This window comes from Chrysochloris asiatica, unplaced genomic scaffold (genome assembly GCF_000296735.1).
Source record: "Chrysochloris asiatica unplaced genomic scaffold, ChrAsi1.0 scaffold00353, whole genome shotgun sequence".
NCBI classification, from domain to species: Eukaryota; Metazoa; Chordata; class Mammalia; order Afrosoricida; family Chrysochloridae; genus Chrysochloris; species Chrysochloris asiatica.
Window position 1 is genome coordinate 2,371,074 of NW_006408871.1, and position 21,253 is coordinate 2,392,326.

The 21,253-nt window shown below is 36.6% G+C and overlaps 1 protein-coding gene across 1 annotated transcript in view; it reads left to right on the top strand.

The window, feature by feature from the left end:
- Positions 1 to 20,520, top strand: part of LARP1B (La ribonucleoprotein domain family, member 1B) — a 30,741-nt gene extending 10,221 nt beyond the window's left edge. Inside the window, exons 3-8 of the mRNA XM_006876103.1 lie at positions 997 to 1,137; positions 5,053 to 5,190; positions 5,435 to 5,600; positions 10,380 to 10,524; positions 19,318 to 19,492; positions 20,501 to 20,520. Coding sequence (XP_006876165.1) covers positions 997 to 1,137; positions 5,053 to 5,190; positions 5,435 to 5,600; positions 10,380 to 10,524; positions 19,318 to 19,492; positions 20,501 to 20,520 — 785 coding nt within the window. The remainder of the gene's footprint in view (positions 1 to 996; positions 1,138 to 5,052; positions 5,191 to 5,434; positions 5,601 to 10,379; positions 10,525 to 19,317; positions 19,493 to 20,500) is intronic.
- The last annotated feature ends 733 nt before the right edge of the window (positions 20,521 to 21,253 follow it).

Consider the following 21,253-nt stretch of genomic DNA (forward strand, 5'->3'; position numbering starts at 1 on the left):
AAGGTCGGTGGTTCAAGCTCACCAGCTGCTCCTTGGAAACCCTATATAGAGTCGCTATGGGTTGGAAAGGACTCAACGGCACTTAACAACAACAACAAAGTTGAGTTCTGATCATTAAGCCTTCCAAGCTAAGTCAAATGGGTGATATGCAAGCTAGGTCAAATGGGTGTTATGCAAGTTTGGGCATTCTTAGGCGCCCCCTCCCCTCTTTGCCCCAACTTCATATCAGCTGGATACTTCACTCTTAGCTTTAGCCATGTGAGTAGGTTAATGTCCATGGACTCAGGAGTTCCCAAGTGTCTGCAGACATTGGACCAACCAGCGCTTCCTCGTCTCACTGTCATCTCAAGGTCTGCAGGAGTCTATGGACCATGGTGGAACTCAGCCCATGTCTTCATTACTGTGTTTACTCCACTTCCACTCAACCAGTAGACCAGTGCGGTTACTAGCAGCTTACAGTCTACTTATGTGTTCCCTTTGCATTTCAGTCTTGAAAAGGGGTTTGTCCTGAAGAACTGACTTTCTTGAGCAGCCTAATTTTTAAGTTGATAATTTTGTGAATGATATTATATAGATGGATTTAATATTTCATAGGAATGTTCCCCACCCCTGCTCTAGGCAGAAAAGAGCTTTAAACTGTTATAATGCCAGTAGCATTGGGGGTGGGACTGCAGCAGGATTAGTTGGATAGGTATACCAGGTCTGCATTGTGCAGGACCCTGGTAGTTTGTAAGCCATTGAAGTGTTTAAGTACATATAGCATGGGAGAGGACTTGATTTTTGAAAAATCATTGTTTATGCAAACAAGTATATTGAGTTGTGTGAGAAGAAAAAAGATTCTTTTGGTATTCTATAAACAACTTGTTTTTTGGGGAAATTAATAGTCTTTCACTTAAAAAAAACTGAAATAAAAAAAAAAATTTAGTATGCTTTCACAATTATAAAACTACAATGAAAAATGTGCATTGTCATTAAAATATCTTGTTTTTTTTCAAGCTAATAAGCACAAGTGGGTACCACTCCATTTAGATGATGTAAGACCAGATTGTCAAGAAAGACCAGGATCACGGAATAGCTCAAGATGTCAACCTGAAGCAAATAAAGCAACATATAACAGTAGACGAAATGATACACGAAGTAAGTTTCATTTTAAGAGAGAAAGACAAAAGAACTTAGTCTTACTGTTAAAATAGAGAGTCCTGGTGTGGCGCTGCGGGTTACTGCTCTGGATTGCAAAGTCAGTTTGAACCACCAATTGGTGGTTCAAGTTCACCAGCTGCTCCTCGGAAACCTTGTATGGTTTGGAACCAACTCAATGGCATTAACAACATAAATAGATATAGAGATACAGATAATACATTTTGTGACACTAATTGCAATCCCCACAATGTTGTTATGCTTTGAAAAGTTTATTTTGTTATTGAGAATATACAGAGCAAAACCAACTCATTTCTACGTATATAATGCAGTGATATTGGTCAAGTGGTCATTCCTTCTCATCTCTGTTTTCTGAGTGGTGCCTTCCTATTTATTGTAAACTCACTGTGCCCTAAGGTTCCTATCAGATATGTTGATTCGCTGTTGTTAACTCAATCCCATGTAAATAAATCTTGGAGTCCTGGTGTGGCTCTGTGGGTTAATGCACTGGACTGCAAAGTCACTTAGAACCGTAAGGTCGGTGGTACGGGTTACCAGTTGCTCTTCAGAAACCCTATACAGGGTTGCTATGGGCTGGAACCAACCTGACAGCACTTTACTTTATGCAATGCTCAAGGCAAATATTTACTAGTATTTAAGCTAAACTATTCCTGGTGTGGTGCTGTGGGCTAATGCTCCAGACTGCAGAGCCATTTGAACTGCAAGGTCAGTGGTTCAAGCTCACCAGCTGCTCTTCGGAAACCCTATACGGGGCCACTATGGGTCGGAATCGACTTGACAGCACTTAACAACAACTCTGGTTTATGGGGGTCCTGGTGCAGGCGCTATGGGTTAATGTGCCAGACTGCAAAGCTGTTTGAACTACAAGGTTGGTAGTTCAAGCGCACCAGGTGCTCCTTGGAAACCCTATACAGGGTTGCTATGGGTCGGAACTGACTCGACAGCACTTACAAACAAAAACAACTCTGGTTTTTGGAGTCCTGGTGTCATGCTATAGGATAAGCACTGGACTGCAGGTCAGTTTGAACCTTGAGGTTGTCAGTTCAAGCCCACCAAGCTGCTCCTTGGAAATCCTGTACAGGGTCACTGTGAGTCAGAGTTGATTCGACCGCACTTATTAGCAGCAACAACTCTTTGATTTTAAGAAGATGTAAGCAGATATTTTTAAATGAAGGTTTAAAGATTATTTCATGGCAGTAGCTTCAGGGGTTTATCCAGCCTCCATGGCTTTAGAAATTGCAGAGTCCGTGAGAATTTCAGATTTATGTTCTGCATTTTCCCTTTTGATCAGATTTCTTCTGTAGAATCTTTAATGAAAATATTCAGTAATATAGCTGAGCCACCATCTAGTTCTGGTATCATGGCTAAGGAGGCAGTTATTCCTGGAGGCAATTAACCACATACTCAGTACCTTCGTTTTCTTTTGTTGCTACAGGCGGATAGAGACCAATTTTATGTGTCTTGGTAGGCTGCTTGCAAAGGTTTTAAGACCCCAGGTATACTATACAATGACCTAGGTGATAGGACAGAAGCATCCAACATGTTTTAGGCCAATTAACTGGGATGTCTCATGAAATATTGACCCTAAAACCTCCAGACTGAAGAATCAAATCCCATGTGGTGTTTGATTATACGTAAGCAGCTTCATCAGGTATTGTTTGTTGTTGTAGCTAAATTTTTCACACCACTTTTGCCAATTCAGATTTTTAGATGTGTCTAACTTATTGTGGTGCTGGAGGATCAGCACTGGATTGCGAACCAAAAGGTTAGCAGTTCAAACTCACTAGCAGCTCCTCAGAAACCCAATGTAGGGTTGCTATGAGTTGAAACTAACTTGACGGCACTTAACAGCAATTTATCGACGGCAATTGAATTAATGCTTTTTAAAAAAATTGTTAACCATTTTGAAAGCTAATTTGCAGATATCATGCTTTCCCTTTTAATCTTAAATATCTTCACAGTATGTTTTGTAAGAACACCAGCTATTGTTATTTAGTTTGACCCTCAAATTGCCCCAGATTTAGTTTGTGGGAGCCTATTTTGTATAGTTTCTGAATCCTTTGTTTAAAAATCAACTTTACTGCAATGTAACTTACAAATATTATAGTGCATTTATTAGTATAAATTTCTACCCATGGTTATATTATCTTTAACAAGGTTCATAAATTATCCATATGTAAGTGAATCTTGTTTCATTAATTTCTGGCTAATCTACTTTTGGCAAGTGTATAATTATGTTTATGAAATTAGTATGCTTTTTTGCCCTGTCCTGATATGGTGTTGTGGGATAAAGCAGTGGGTCTCAAGGTCTGTTTGAACTACAAGGTCAATAGTTCAAATTCACCAGCCACTTCTTGGAAATCCTATACAGGGTCACCTCTATTAGTCCATGGCACACAACCACGACCACCACCACAGGGAAGACCAGTTAACATGACTGTTAAAATATCCTCACCAACCACTAATGCAAAAATGAGGACATTGAAGACTCTTATCAACTTCAGCAGTCTTTAGTTGATCCAATATGCCTGATAATTACTAGTAATTGGAATGTGAAAGTTGGAAACAAGAAGGAAGGAAAATACAGCCTAAGTGATAGAAACAAAGCCAAGAGATTGCATGATATAATTTATTCATTGTAAATACTTTTTTCAGTAACATAAGTGTGGACATTGCTGGATGAAATATGCAGGAACCAAAGCAACTACATCTGTGGATAGAGACAATTGAGAAGCTTAATATCATCAATGAAACCAAGGCCAGAGTCCTACTACAGAGCAGAACTCAGCAGGGTAAAGCTGAAGGAAGCTATAAGTCCACGAGATCCAAAATATGACCTAGTACCTCAGTTTAGATATTATCTCAACAGTAGATTTGACACATTGAACACTAATGACTGAAGACCAGATGTGTTGTTGTGAGATGATGTCAAGAAACCAAAGGTCCTACTTTGGTCATGTTATAAGGGAGGAACCAATCTCTGGAGAAGGAAGTCATACTTGGTATAGTTAGAAAAGAAGAGGAGGGTCCTTAGTAAGATAGCCATAGTGAGCTCAAACCTAGGACTGATTGTGAGGATTGAATAGTGTTATACTGTGAGTTGGAACTGACCTGATGCCACATAACAACTATAGCAATCTTTATGGAAGCTGACTTGAAATATTCTTTCATGGTTTTAATTTTTTCTTTTTTGTGGTCAACAAGCCGAAAACCATTTAATGTATGTGTGTGTGTATGTGTGTGTATATATATATAATATATACTTACATACATTGTTAGTACCACTGAGTCAGTTCCAACTCATAGTGACCCATAGAGGGTTTCCAAGGAGCAACTGGTGATCTTGAACCATTGACCTTGTGGTTGTATCTGATCTTGAAGTCTAGCACATTAACCTGCAGTGCTACACCAGGACTTTATGTTGTTAAGTGCCACCATATATATAATTTATATCATTATGATTTCTTTGTGTGTGAGCACGTATGTTAAACTTAAATGAGAAAATGAATTCTAGATGTAATTCTTATATTTTACTATAGATATCTTCTCCCAGGTTTATCTTTTCATTTCTTTTTTCTTTACAAAAAATTTCTATTTGTCTTAAATAGAAACATTTTTTCCTTAAACATTTTGTGAAAATTTCTTGATCTTTTATGTAAAGTTGTCAAAAGTACAGGTTTTTAAAATGTGTTATTTTATTCATTAAAATGCATTCTTTATGTCTCAAGACTTCAATACCATATTTTATACCAGAGAGATTTTGACAAGTTCCACTTGGGTCTTTTTAAAGCCTTATTGTTATCAGCTCGTTACAGATTGAGAGGTTGTTAATCATGTTTTCATAATCCTGTTATGTATAATTACAAATTAAAATATATTTTTTATTTTGTAAAGGTTGGAGGCGAGATAGAGAAAAGCGAGATGATCAAGATGAAGTTTCCAGTGTGAGAAGTGAGGGTGGTAATATCCGAGGTTCCTTTAGAGGACGGGGAAGAGGACGAGGAAGAGGACGAGGAAGAGGAAATCCTCGATGTATGACATAACTTTTTGTTTTGTCAGGTTTGATGAATTTTGAAAGAATGTGCAAGTTTTCTGTTAGTTTTCCTCACTATACTTAATTATGTTTTGCCTGATTTTTTTTTTAAATAAAGATAGTTTTGTATTTGTTACACTTTAAAATATTTCACTTGGAATTTATCTGTAGTAACTAGTTCTTCCTTATTTTCTTTTAATCTGTGACCACTTTTTATTTCTTTTCTTCTTTATCCACATCAAGTGAATTTTGATTATTCGTATGGTTATCGCGAACATGTTGAAAGGACGGATCAGCCATTTCAAACAGAACTTAATACCAGTATGATGTATTACTATGATGATGGTACAGGCGTACAGGTGTATCCTGTGGAAGAAGCATTGCTTAAAGAGTATATTAAGCGCCAAATGTAAGTTGGTATCAGACATCAACAGATAAGGTGCTCAGATTTGGTGCAATTTCAATCCTTAATATCATTGACAGTGAAGACCTTATAGTGCATTTTCTAACCTATTAATAAAAGTTGGAGAATGTTTATAGTATTTTGTACTGTTTTTGTATATTTTGTGCTATCAACTTTCTAGTTAAAATGGGTAAAATTTGTTTTTATGTAGTTAATGTTATTTAATAAGTCTTCTGCTTTACATGGAGTCCTGGTGTGATGCTGTAGGATAAGCAGTGGACCACAAGGTCAGTTTGAACTGTAAGGTCAGCAGCTCAAATTCACTGGCTGTTCCATGGAAACCCTTTACAGGGTCGCTATGAGTTAGAACTGACTTGATGGCATTTAACAACTGTCTTATATGTTGTTTAGGTATTTTTCTGCTTAAAGAACCTTTGTTAAAATGTGATGGCATAATACTAGCAATGAAATATAATACAAAACTTCTGTATATACTTGGTGGTGATGGTGCATGTTATTGAGTTGGTTCTGACTCATAGTGACCCTGTTTAGAGTTTCCAGGGCTGTAAGTCTTTATAGGAGCAGAAAGTTTTTTTTCTTGCAGAGCAGCTGGTAAATTCCATGGAGCAGTTGGTGTTTTTGAATTCTTGACCTTGTTGTTAGCTGTCCAGTGCTTATCGTACAGCACTCCCATATATACTAGTGGTGGTGGTGGTGTGCTGTCGAGTCATAGTGAGTCGATTCTGACTGATAGCAACCCTGTTGAGATTTCTGTGGCTGTAAAGCAGAAAGTCTCATCTTTCTCTTGCGGAGCAGCTGGTATATTCAAATTACTGACCTTGCAGTTAGCAGCCCAACTCTTAACCCACTGTCCTACCAGGGCTCCTCCTGTATATACTCTTGTTATTAGTGCCTTCAAGTCAGTTCTGACTTACAGGGACCCTATATAGAGTTTCTGAGGAGCAGCTGGTGGGTTTGAACTCCTCCTGACCTTGTGTTTCAGAAGTCCAGTGTTTACCCTATACCAATGTCTTCAAAAGCTCTTGGAAAAATTTCATTATCTTTTAATTCTGTTGAGATTTGTTAGAATTTGCAAGTGTATATAGATGACAAATCAATGTTAGATATCTTGACCTTTTAGCAATTGACTTGAATTTTATGTTTGCTTGTATCTTTTAAAATAGCTTTCTTTGTGACACACATTACAGAGGGAGACAACTTAGTCTTTTATTTTTGACTTTGTACTCTAGTTCTCATAGTAGTTGCTTTCTGGCTACTGCAAGTTGAAGTTAGGAAAGTATTTGTTTTTTTGTTTATAAGCACTCTCTAGGATGTCTTTCATATTTATTTGGTGGTGATGGTGTGGAGTCGCTTCCGACTCATAGTGACCCTGCAGAGGGTTTCCAAGACTGTAAAATCTTTATGGGAGCAGAAAGCCTCATGTTTCTCTTGCGGGAATGGCTGGTAGTTTTGAACTGCTGACCTTGAGGTTAGCAGCCCGACTCATAATATGTTAACAATGATTTACATAATTAATAGTCTGGAATTTAAAGTTTCCTTTTTATATGCTTTCAAGGAGAAGGAAAAATAATTAGGCTGGTTTTGAAAGGATATAACCTTTAAAAACATCTCTCTGCTGTTTGTTGTTGTTGTTAAGTGCTGTGGAATCAGTTCTGACTCATAGAGACTCTGAATAGGGTTTCCTAGGAATAGCTGGTAGATTTGAACCATGAACCTTGTGGTATGCAGTCCACTGCTGGTCCTACAGCGCCACACAAATAATTTCATCAGCATCAGCTGGGCACTTTCCTGGAATGACATCATACTGGATTTAATTGGCTTACAATTTCAAGCAATTTGTTTATTTTGTTCTTGGTTCTTTTGTTACAGTTGATGCAAACACTGAAGAAAAGGGCCTTTTTATGGGCAGAAAGTGCCTGGCATGTGGCTATCAACTTCAAACCACTATCTTTTTTTTTTTTTTTTTTAACTCTTGTTGCCCAGGTCCCTTCTGAGACCTGACAGTGGACATGCAACTCCATGTCAGAATAATCGGCCTCCACTGTGCTCACACAAGTGAGGGAGGAGCAGAGCTACTTCATTGTTGACAAAGTGTCTGATCATGCAGTGTAGAATCCAGAGCTTCTAAGGTAGGACATGATAATGTCCCCTATGACACTGAGCAAAATATCAGAATCAGCCTTGTTCGTGACTTTTTTTGTTATTGTTTTAGGCTTTTTGTAGTAGGATTTCTGGCAAATAGTAATAGAATATAAGGTTTATATGGCTCCTTAATGTTTTGATTATTTTATTAGTGGAGATCTGGCTTTCAGGAGTCATGCTTTTGAATTGGTGTTATTAAGGCTTCTCATTCCTGGATAAGCTCATTGATTTAGTATTTAGATTTTTTTTTTATCTGAGAAGTCACCGAAAAAGTTTTTCTTGCATTTGTAGAAAAATGATGCTGACTGGTTTTTAAATTTCACATAAAAATCCTGAACCATTCTAAATACATGTATCATTTGAAGTGAAAATTTATATAACTTATTTTTATGTTCCAATAATAAAGTTTCAATTTTGATATTTCTAGCTGGGGAGTGTTTTTCGGCATTTGGATATACGGGTTTCGTTTGTACCCTATTAAAAGGTGTTGAAATATATATACTATAGATATCAGGGTGATTTATGTATTTATTTACATGTTTTGGTTTTCAGAAAATAATATATTAAGAGGACAGCTTACTTAAAAGAGTTTGCATATAAGAACAGTTTTAACTTGTGAGTGAGCCAAATATCTTAATGTCTATAAATTAGAAATTAAATTCAGCACATGTATTCTGTTCTTGGATTCTTGGAAGAATGGCCTGGCAATTTGCTTGCGAAAGGTTGCAGCCATGAAACCGTGTGGAGTAGTGTTCTTCCTGATACACATAGATTGCCATAAGTGGGAGTTGAATTGACAGCATCTGGTTGGTGATCATTTGGCTGGCTATTACATGTCTACCACATGCCAGGCACCTTCACACGAGGCTTTTGATGTGTAGCAAAGTCAAAGGTTAATTTCTTAGATCTACAGATTCTTCTTCAGTGTTTTAGGAAGAGTCAGTGATTTACTAATGTTACTAATATGTTAGCATTACTTTGCTGATATTAAATTTAAGTGGCTAAAATTCTCTTGAAAAGACCATTTAAGGGGACTTCACACTTTGGTATTTGGGTGAGGATAAATATCAAACTAGAAAGAAACAACTTGGATATTTTAAGGGATATGAGTTTACTCTGCAACAATCCCCGTCCCCCCAATGAAAAGTAGCTGTCAGTTGCCACGTTTTTCAAGAGTAGAATTTGATTTAAATGTATGACAGGCAGGCATCCATAGTCAACAAGGTATAGAAACGATTTGATATATTAAGCTGTAGGCCTTAAGGTTAATGATGTCATGTATTTCTGTTGTAATTTTTTTTCTTTTCTACATTGTTCCATATTTATCTGGATCTGCCTTTCTAGAATTAAATAAAATGTAATATGGAAGTATAATTAAAGCACAGGCTATTAAATGTGGTCATATTCTTTTTTGCATATATCTTGGAATTTATAGTTACTAATCGTATGACTTGTTCATTTACATTTATTTTTTGAGAATGATTAAGTGAGTCTGTACTTAAAATTTCTAAGCTTTTTTCTGTTTTTCCCTTTTATACCTATCAAGAGACCTTGTTTAGCTATAGTATATTTTGTTTATTTTTGTTACACTTTTGTCCTTGACTCAGATGTCAAGAGCATTTGAGTCATTAAGCTATAAATTATGTGTGCAGTGTTTGCTATGCCTTGTGTTAATTACTAGGTTGAAAAGTATAAAAAAATGTTAGTAAGTACTGACGTTTTAGAAAATTATCTCTGCTGTATAGATAAAATGAACTTGACAAAGTACTTTTATTCTCTGTAATGAGAAAAATTTGGAAGTCAGCTTATTGACATGTATTGAGCTTTGCTTGGTCTTTAAATGTTTTAAGTTTTTATTGTGAATTGAGTGATAATTTACATGGGATAATTTACACGGGAGAGCATCAGCTTTACTTTCGTCCTATCATATTTAGTTTCATTGCAATGACTACAATCCCTCTGTTGCATCATCATTCAATAACATTTGCTTCCAATCCCTCTGTTTTTGTTTTGTTTTGGATATACATGAAAGTACTCAGGAATATATAACTATTCAAACACTCCACAAGCCAGACTCCTGGCCATCAGCACACAGATCCTCTCCCTCCCTGAGCCAGAGTCCCCAGTCACTCCATCTCTCCACGTCATCGTCTCTGCCTCCATCTCTGGTGTCGCTGCTTCTCTGGATAGGGAACTCTTCTCTCCACTCTTCTCCTTTAATAGTGTCAGGGTCCACCACTCCTGGACTGCAAGATCAACCACTCCCCTCTTTTTGTTACAAAATGTAGTAGAACTAATTTTGTAGTGATTTTACTTAATTTGACTTTATTAACAAAGTAATTGAACATTTAATACTTAAAATTACCTAATTAATTTGTTATACTTAGGTAGAACTGATCCAAATAAAAGTTACGGTCTTAGAAAGAATAATTCTCTGGTAGAAATGAAATTATTAACACTTTTTTTTGTTTGTTTTTTTAATTACTTTGCATAAATTATGTATTATAATGCTATTAACCAAATAGGATATTTTAATACCAATGGATGTCACAAGCAATCGGTGTTTTTCTTTCAAATTGAATAAATAAATGAAACAATTTACTTTTCTCTTTTTCTCTTCAGTGAATATTACTTCAGTATAGAAAATTTGGAGCGAGACTTCTTTCTTAGAAGAAAGATGGATGAACAAGGTTTCTTGCCTATTTCCTTGATTGCTGGTTTCCATCGTGTTCAAGCTCTTACTACAAACATTAATCTCATATTAGAGGTAATTGTACATGTCTAGAAATTAAAACAAATTTTAATATGGAGCTATAATTAAAGCACATATTTTTTAAAGTACTGGGTCAATAACCACAAAGTCAGTGGTTCAAATCGACCAGCTGCTCCTTAGAAACCCTTTGTAAGGTTGCTATGTGTCAGAACCTACTCCATGGGACTTAACAATGTATTTAGTGGGAGTCCTGGTATAGTGTGCTATAGGATAAGCACTGAATTGCTAACTGCAAGGTTGATGGTTCAAACATTTCCACTCCTTGGAAACCCTATAGAGGGTTGCTATGACTTGAAACCAACTTGATGGCACTTAACAACAATGCACATTTAATAACTAATAACTATATATTAACAACAACAACAACAAAAATACTTGCCTAAGACTCAGACTATATATATCTCCTATCTTTTATCCATTTTGTAAAAGCCAAATGTATGACTTTGGAAAACCTCTCAACTCATTTAACAGGGATCTTGGAATTATTAACAGAATATACTATAGAAGTTACTGCTTTTTTCCCCTCAGAAAATGGCTAGGGAGGCTAATTGAAAAAATAAAGGTAGTGGTGAATGGAGAAAAGGAGAGCCGTTTAATGAGAGGGTATTTGTTGAAAAATAACAATGGATATTTTTTCTAAGAATCCCTATATGTAGAGCCCTGGTAGTGCTTCTGTTTTTGAACATTTTGAGTCGATAGTGGGATCTGAAGTTAATTTTTAAAGCTTTGTAATTTTTTTAAAGCTTGGTGTTGTCTGCTAGTGCAGAGTAAGTGTATGCTTCAGAAAGTGTGGAACGAGCCAATTCTCCCATAGCATTCTTTACTCAGATGGGTTAAATAATTCATTGCAATGGCCACACAGAACTCAGAGCTCACAGTTTTTAACAACCATTGATCTGATTTCCATCTCTATAATTTTGGAAGCAGCAGTCAAGAGATCAGACGACCTATTGCATTAGGCAGATCTGCTGCACAGAAACTTTTTAAAGTGTTGAAGAGCAAAGATGTCAGCTTGAGGACTGAGATACGCCTGACCCAAGCCATGGTATTTTCAATAACCTCATATGGATGTGAAAGCTGGACAGTGAATAAGGAAGATCGTAGAAGAATTGATGCCTTTGAATTGTGGTGTTGGAGGAGAATACTAAAAGTACCATGGACTGCCAAAAGAACCAATAGATCTGTTTTGGAAGAAGTGCAGCCAAGAGTGCTCCTTGGAGGCCAGGATGGCTAAGCTTCGTCTAGCAAACTTTGGACATATTGTCAGGAGGGAACAGTCGCTGGAGAAGGATGTCATGCTGGGTAAGATGGAGGGTCAGAGAAAAAGCGGAAGACCCCCAATGAGATGGATCGGCCAGGTGGCAGCATTGATGGCATCAAGTGTGGCAGCGGTAGTGAGGTTGGCCCAGGATCGGACTCGTTTTGTTCTGCTGTGCATGGGGTCGCTATGAGTCAGTTCCGACTCGATGGCACCTGACAACAACAATTATGCAGCTTTTTGTTATTTGACTTTCACGTGAGATAGTGCTTTTGAGATTCATTTAGTTTGTTGCATGTATTGGCTGTTTGTTATTTCCTTCATTATATGCAGGTACCCACAGCTGATCCATTTATTTGATAGATATGTAGTGGGTCTTACTGTAGTTTAATTTGTTTCATTAATTTCATAATTACTGTTGCCACTGCATACCTTATTTGTTGAAATGTTTATTCGAATCTTTTTTAAATTTATAATCCTTATAATGTTATTTTTAAGTGCCATTAAGTCAGTTCTGACTCTCAGATACCTAGTTTGGGGTTCTGAGGAGTGATTGGTGGGTTTGAACTGTTGACCTTTTGGTTAGAGTTCCACTGCTTATCCTACAGGGCCACACCAGGACTCCACATAATAGATTTTTATTATTTATTTTGGATATAAATACTTTTTATTTTACAGAAAGTTTTTAACATTCTTTGGTCTTTTCATTTTCTTAATAGGCTACTTTTTTTCAGAAACAAAACAAACACAAAACTTTTTATTGTAAATTGACTGAAGGCTTACAGTCAAGATCATCAACTTTACATTCAACAAATCATATACTTTGTTTTATCTCAATGATTACAGTCTCTTGCATTCAACAACAGTTACCTTGTTTCTTCCTTGGGTTCCTGTTTGCATCCCACCCACCTTTCCATCCCTTCTCAGCTTTGTCCTTAAGAAAACATTACCCCTTTGCTTTTTTAAAAAAAAAAAAATGTTTTATTGCAAATTGTATGATAGTTTACAGGGGAGGACATTAGCTTTATATTCATCCTGTCTTATATCGTTTCATTGCCATGGTTACAATCCCTTCTATGCGTCATCAGCCAACCAAAGGGTATACCCCACAAGCCTGCTCCTCGGTCATCAGCACACAACCCCTCTCTCTCTCTGGGTCTTAGAGTCCCCAGCCACTCCACCTCTCCATGTTATCGTCTCTGCCTCCATTGCTGATGTGACTGTTTCTCTGGGTAGGGTCCTGCACTCTGCCCTTAATGGTCCCAGGGACCTCTGCTCCTAGACTGCAAAGTTAATCACTCCCCTCCTTGCTACAAAACGTCTGCCTTTACATTTCCAACCCTCACAGTCAATCCTGATAGAAATTATTCACTATTGTACCACAAGAGTCCTATCCCCGTCTCCTTTCATCAGCCCAGACTGATTGGATACTACTCAGTGGAGATTCTACCTTCCTCCATGCCCTCTGGATCTAGGATTCCTCTTGAAAGCATGTAAGCCAGTCACTTCTTGTCTTTGTAGCCTCCCCATGTTGGTTAGCCAATGTTCAAGTTGCTCATCCCTGTCTACCCTGGGTATCCAGGGGTTGAGAATGATCCTCGCTATAAAGATTTGATTTGTTTCTTCTTTTGAGCTACTGCGTCCATAGGTGAGCCTTTTTGCTTTTGAATGATTGACCATTCCATGGTGACCATACCTTACTACTGTTGTTATTCTCCACTATTAACTTTGCTTGGCTGAAAAATCATGCCAGTAGAGTAAATAAGTTCCTTTCCAGACCTGAAAGATGGTTGAGAGCTGTAGTCTCAGGTTCCTCCATTCTCTTTCTGACCATAAATGCTTTTTTAAAAAAATTCTTCTTATTAAATAATTTTGTGTTTTGTTCCACATTTTCTCCCACTCTATCTGGGACCTGCTGATGTGATTCTTTTTAGAGCAGTTGATAGTGTTAGCCAGGCACTGTCTAGTTCTTCTGGTCTCAGACTCATAGGGATTGATGTTCACATGTTCAATTAGTCCACTGGACGAATTGATTCCAAGTCTCTTCAATTCTTACCACTCTTTTTTCTTCCCCTTAAGCACCAATAGCTGCGTCTTACACGCCACTCATGAACTTTCAAGACCCCAGATACTGCTCACCATAGTATAATGTAGGCCATTGTCTTTTTGAACTATCTTATACCTATTGACTGGTGTTCCTGAGACTATGGTCCTGTAGCCTTCTTTTTTAAATAGCAAAAAATTTGAATATATGTGTACTCCATGCTGTAAAATCCAACTATAAGAAAGTCCAGTTTTGTCTAAACAACACAAAGTAATGATCTGATATTTATTAATATATAATTAATGGTTTCAAGAAGTGCTGTTTTTGCATTTGCTGTTTCGAGATAACCTGTCTTGTGCTTTGTAGTATTTTGATATTTTTAAATTTGCTTTGTGGCTTATAATGGGGTATTCTGGAGAATGTGTGCACTGGAAGAGAATGCTGTTCATTGGAGTGCTCTATAAGTATATGAGGTGAACTTAGTTGACTGTGTTTGGTTTTTTTGTTCCTTTTCTGAGCTTTCTAGTTCTGGCCTTCATCCAAAGTGGTGAAAGGGCAACTGGTTATGAGAGTTCTGCTCATTAATTGCTGACCAGGGACTGGCACTGCAAGCTCTGCTGCTGTGAAGAACAGCACTTCCAGATGTGAGGGTGGTACATCCACTGCAGGACTCACAGCAGGGGCTTTACAGGTAGTGGGTGAGGGTATGGAGGTTATCAGGAGAATGTGGGAACAAGAGAGAATTGTGTATTTCTGTCATTAGTCACTGGTGTGTGTGTGTGTGTGTGTGTGCTTGTACCATCAGGCTATCTGGAAAAGTTTGCAAAAGTTTAAGATTGCCAACAGTTCACCTTCCATCTGTCTCCTCTCTCACCATCCCAATTCAGTTTGTACTCCCATTCAGTATTCACTCCACTTCTCCAGCCTTTCTTCTTAAGCTCTGGTTTGCACAGTTTTGTTATAGATGGTCTGTGTAACACAGCATATCTGCCTACTTTACCATCTTGCCTGATTTCTGTTTTCTGTAATTTTATTCTTTGTGAGCAAAATATGATCACGATTCTATTCCTTTGCAAAAGTCCAGTTGATCTGTCTATTTCTATGAAGTTGCCACTGATTTCCATTTTCTCTACTTCTGGAGGAATCTGAATATAATTTCTTCATGGTATGCTTATTTGGTCTATTTTTAAGCACAATTTTAAGATGATTTAGCTTATGTTCCCCAAATCTGTAGCAATACAGAAGGGATATGTAAAAGGAAATTTTGTGCTTTGTTACTGCTGTTGGAGTTGATTCCTACACAATAACCCTCTTACAGGTTTTCTGAAGCTTTTAGTCTTTATGGGACCAAACAGCTTCATATTTCTCCCATAGAAAAGCTGGTGGGCTTGAACCATTGACCTTGTGGTTTAAAGTCCAGTGCTTACATATGGAGCTCCCACTCTCCCTAGCTGCTACTATGGTTAGCGTTATTGATATAGCAACTGATGGTACAGTAAGAAATAACCATGGAAGTGAAAAGGAGAAACACTACTATCAGACCAGGGATCACACATATGAATTGCAGCATTGATATTTATTCAAAATAACTGGTCTTTATAATTAAGAAAAGGACTAGTACTACTAGCTAGTCAACTGAAAACCTCAGGTACCTAGAAACATTAACTATATACTGTACCTCATTCTTAGGAATTCAGGATAAGCAAGGTTTGTTTTTTATTATTATTATTTTTTTCATTAATATTTTGCTGTGTTTTCTTGAAGGTTTACACAGCAGTTTTAGGTTTCCATTCATCAATATCTACGTGGATTGTTCAGTGGTGTTGGTTTCATTCTTTTCAATGAGGGAACAGTCTCATGTTTCTGTGTGGTTGTTTCCATTTATCTGATTTGTTATATAGCAAGGTTTGGTTTTAATAAAAATACATCTAACTCTGTTTTGTTTAGGTGTTTCCCTCAATTTTGTGTATGGTATAAACCAGAAAATCAAACCTACTGCCATTGAATTGATTCCAACTCATGGTACGCCTATAACACAAAGTAGAACTGCCCCTTAGGGTTTCCAAGACTATTAATCTATACAGGAACAGAAGGTCTCACATTTCTGTGGAGTAGTGGGTAGCTGTGAACTACTAATCTCCAGTTAGTAGCCCGGTGCACCACCTACCAGGGTTGCTTTTATGTGGTCCTTCTAAGGCTTAAATCATGACCTACCTCTTGAATTATCTTTAAAACAGTAGCTCCAATAAATAAATCAGGCTTTTTAATGGTAAGCGTTATTTGCTTACATAACAGTACAATAGTAATTCAGATATTCTCCTGCACTTCCAAATTAAAAAGTTTTTGATGAATATCCTGTTTTTCTGCAGCCTTCACTATTGAGTGGTACTAGCAGTCATTGGTGATCTTTACTTAATTGAATTGGTGATTGCAAAAATGGGCATTTTCTTATTCTTTCATTACTTCTACATGTATTTGGAGTCTTGGTGAGGTGCTGTAGAATAAGCACTAGACCGCTTACTGTAAGGACAACAGTTCAAATCCACCAGCTGCTCCTCGGAAATCTTATATACATGGTGCTATTAGTAGGAACTGAATAGATGGCATTTAACAACAACAACATGTATTAGCTGTCATTCTTCTTTAAAGAATGACTTTTTGTAGGTGGAGCGTCTTCTAGTCAGTGCCTGTATTTTGATTTATTCTTTTATTTTCTAACATAAGATGTTTCCATTTTACCTTGTACTTTAGCTTTAAACTGGGAACGTACCCTTTTTGTAAGGAACTGCCGTATCTTTTTTTTTTTTTTTAAAAAAAGGAAGGCTCGTGGTGCTGTAGAATCAGCTTGGACTGCTAACCATAAAGTCAACAGTTTAAACGCACCAGTTGCTCTGCAGGAGAAAGATGAGACTTTCTGCTTCCGTATAATTTTACAGCCTCAGAAACCCAGTGGTTCAGAATTGAATTGATGGCAGTGGGTTTGGGTTTTGGTCTTCTTTTTAGTGTGGAACGTTAGAGTCTAAGTTCTGGATGCTAGACATATTCTTACCTGCTTGAGTATATGGACTAAATTAGAAAACATGTTTGGAAAAAAGACTTTTTATATCAAGGTTTGGTTTTAATAAAAATATCTGTATCATTTCAAAACCATCAACATTGTATTCTTTATGTTCCTCCAGTCTGTATTTCACACTTCTATTTTTTCAATGAAAACCCTGATTCCCATGAAGGAGTTTGTTTTGAGTATATTCCAATCCTAATATTAAAGTAATATTTATAGAATATATAAGTCGAGGGTTAAGTATTGTACTTAATTAATGACTTTTGGTAAGGTGCTTAAAGCAATACATAGAACATGTTTGTGAATTAAAATACGGTGAGTTTTAATTTTTATATTTAATTCATAAAAGGTAAGTATCCTTGAATTTCAGTTGTTATGTTGTTGTTATGTGCCATCGAGTCGGTTCCGACCCATAGCGACCCTGTATAGGGTTTCCGAGGGTGTAAATCTTTACGGGAGTAGAAAGCCTCATCTTTCTCCTGCAGAGCAGCTGGTAGTTTCAAACCGCTGACCTTAAGGTTCGCAGCCCGATTCGTAACCACTACGCTACCAGAGCTCCTTTAGACTTCAGATAAATAAGGCTTTAATATTTATTTTGAAGAAGTTTGAGTTTTATTTTATCCTTAGACCATATCAGCTATTTGTGAAAGGCACTATAGCTTGATAACTAAGAGTTTAAGTGATGGACAGATCATGATTTGATTCCTGATGCTGCTGTCCCACATTAGGACTGTCATCTTTGTCAAGGTTTTTTTTAACCTGTATCCTCATCTTATAAATTAGAGGTAATACATGCCTTGCAGTTATTGAGATATTGAGTATGTGTGTATCTGTGTGTGCTTGAGTGTGTAGTTATCATCTAATAAATAGTACTTGTTATTGCAATGATAAAAAGCCTGAATTTTATTTAGTGATAATATTTCTAGGGAAGTTGGAAGGAAATATGAAACTGAATTAAAAATGACTGTAAAACTTAATTGAGAGTAAAAGTAGTTTTGTTGCTGTAATAATCTCTGGTAGCGTAGTGGTTACGAATCGGGCTGCGAACCTTAAGGTCAGCGGTCCGAAACTACCATCCGCTCCGCGGGAGAAAGATGAGGCTTTCTACTCCCGTAAAGATTTACACCCTCGGAAACCCTGTACAGGGTCGCTATGGGTCGGAACCGACTCGATGGCACTTAACAACAACAACAACAACAATCTTCAAAAGAACTATAAATTTGAAAACCAAATGGTCTGTTTCAGTAAGTGTTTTCAGGATATTTTTATTTTATCAAAGGAAAATGTTTTAAAAATTTATTCTGTTTTTGATTTAAGTACTTGGAATACTACATTTTTTGGGTATTGAGTGAGGGTTTAGAGAACAGATTATCAGTCCTACATTCAACATATATATACTTTGTGTCATTATAGTGATTACAATCTACTTCATGTACCATCAGTTAACAATATTTACCTCTATTCACCTTTTCTCCCTCCTCTCACCGCCCAACCACCCTGTAAACATTATAGAATGTTTCATATAGCAAGAATATCATATAAGTTCGTGGTTATCAGTCCAGTGCTTATCTTAGAGTGATACACCAGGACTTCATAACAAACACACAGGACTGAAAATAGGAGCCAGAGAGATATCAATTTATAATGAAATTCAGCGAACTTCAAAGCAAAAAGATGCACTAGTGTAGATACAGGACTCCAAAATGCCAAGGAAGTCAAATGGATTGCAAGATAAAGCAGACTGTTTTAAACACTGCAAAAATTAATAAATTACAGGATAATCTCAAAGAAAATTTATATACCATCACACACAAAAAAAAGGAAAATCAGAAGATTTAATAAACATTGACACAATGAAAAGAAAACCCACAAACAAAAGGATCTCAGCTCAAAATATCATGTGGAACAAAGAACCAGCAGCACCACAATATCAAAACAAACACAGGAAAATGATAGTAATCAGTTCACACCTACTGATAATTACAGTGAGTACAAATGAATTGTACTCAATTCAAGAGACAGACTAGATTAGAAAACAGGATCCTTCAATATGCTATTCATAAGATTCATTAGAATGATGGAGACAGCCTAAATGCCCATCAACAAGGTCCCAAACTTTGGTACATTTAGATAATGGAATACCACTCAATGTTGAAAAATATGATGTATCTCTGAAACACCTCACATCATGGATGAACCTGGAGGACATTATGCTGAGTGAAATTAGTCAGTCACAGAAGGACACATATTTCATGAGACCACTGTTATAGAAAGTTAAGCTAAAAAAAAACATTCCATGATGGATACAGGGTAGTTAGAAAACTTGTATGGGTATTACTAGAAGCATTAACTATATTAAATACAGGATATTTAAGCTGTGGGAGATTTTAAGTTCTTTAATATCTCAATTTTCATATTTGATAGGCTTTAAAAGATAGTACAGAAGTGGAAATTGTGGACGAGAAGATGAGAAAAAAGATAGAACCAGAAAAATGGCCAATTCCTGGCCCTCCTCCACGTAGAGTGCCACAAACAGACTTCTCTCAACTGATTGATTGCCCAGAGTTTGTACCAGGCCAAGCCTTTGCCTCACATACAGGTAACAGCTGTTCTTTCTTCTATAGTAGACAGTGCTATTTGGTCTAACTTATCTATCCTCTTTTTTTAGTTTACTTGAATTCAGTAGAAAAGAAAAAGATAGCTAAATGACTCTTTGATGTTCTAAATTCTGTTTGTATTGCCCCCCCCCCCCACAGAGCTATATATTAAATAGGGATCTAGAAATTATAGGTGACACATTTTTGTATTTATTGTTGTTAAATTATTTGTATACTTTGCAGAATGTGGATTTTCTCATTTTTCCTTTTAACTTTATAATAATTAGATATACCAGTTTTTCCCTTTTAAGTTCAGAATAGTCTAGATATTTATTCTCAAAGGAAAAGACTTATGTAATTAGGAATGGGGTAAAAAAAAAAACCATTGCCATCAAGTCACTCCTGACTCATAGAGACCCTATATATAGTATAGAGTATAACTGCTCTTTTAGTTTATGAGACTCAAATCTTTACCAGAGCAAATAGTTTCATTTTTCTCCCACAGAGTGACTGGTGAGTTAGAACCACTGGCCTTGCAGTTAGCCAGCCCAGATCTTGACCAACAGTACAACCGGGGCTTCTCAGGAGTTGGGTGGGCTTCCTTTAAATTTTGCTTTTTTAAAAAAAAAAACTTTAATTGTGACTTGAGAGAAGATTTACAGAGCAGATCATCAGTTTTAATCTTCAATGAGTCATATACTTTGCTTCATTACAATGATTGTAATTGCATCCATATACCAACAGTTAGTATTTACTGTTATTCACTTTTAACTTTTTTTTGGCTTCCTTTAATTTTATTATCAATTTATTATAATTTTGTTTTGAAAAGACAAGCTACATTCTAAGGCAGAACTGAGGTTCTCTTATGAAATTAAAATTACAGATTTAAAATACAGTTACGTTTTTAATTTCTAAATACTGTTGTAACATTGTACTTTTTTTTTTTTTCCTGGATCATATTTAAGACATTTCCTCTTGGGAAAAAATATGTGTGCTTACACTTTTTTCAGTCAGGGTGATGATCTACTGATGCTTTTGGATGTCATTTGATCGGAATATGCATTGGAATAGGCGAATCACTGAAATATATAAATATTGGAGCAAGTCATGCTGCAGAAATGAAAGTGACCAGGACTGTCTTCTGTGCAAGAATGTCTGCCCCCAACTCCTTGGGAAGGAAGTAGTTGGGCCAGCACTACAGTGGAAAGAACCACCTTTGTGATGATGATGATGATGATGATGAGAGACAGACCAGAGGACTGCTATTGTTTTATGGGAGCTGCCCATTTGTGTGTAACTGCCCTGGGCTGCATGGGCTAATTTTATTTACTGTGAGAAACTTACTATCATCCTGGAAATATTACAAGATTCTTTTACTTCCAGAGTTGTGTACATTAATAATACAGAAATAGAATTGAATGGCATTTCCCAGAATTTTAGGTCCTTTTCTATTTGATTTACCCTTCAATATATATAGTGTACATTACATAATGCATATGTTGTCACAATGTTTCTCATGAACTATAAGATTTATCAATGTGGAATTTAAGGGATAAGATATTTAACAAATGAACTAGGGTATATTTTTCTTTACTTGTCCAAATGTATTTTTGATATATCAGCATAGAGATACGACCATCAATAAAAAGCACTGATGATGGATTTTTTATCTTGTTTTTCTTTGTAAATCCTCTGCTTATAATCCAAGAAAGCAATTAGGGCAGATGTTTCAATCTTTTTTTTTTTAAAGTATACAGTGGCTG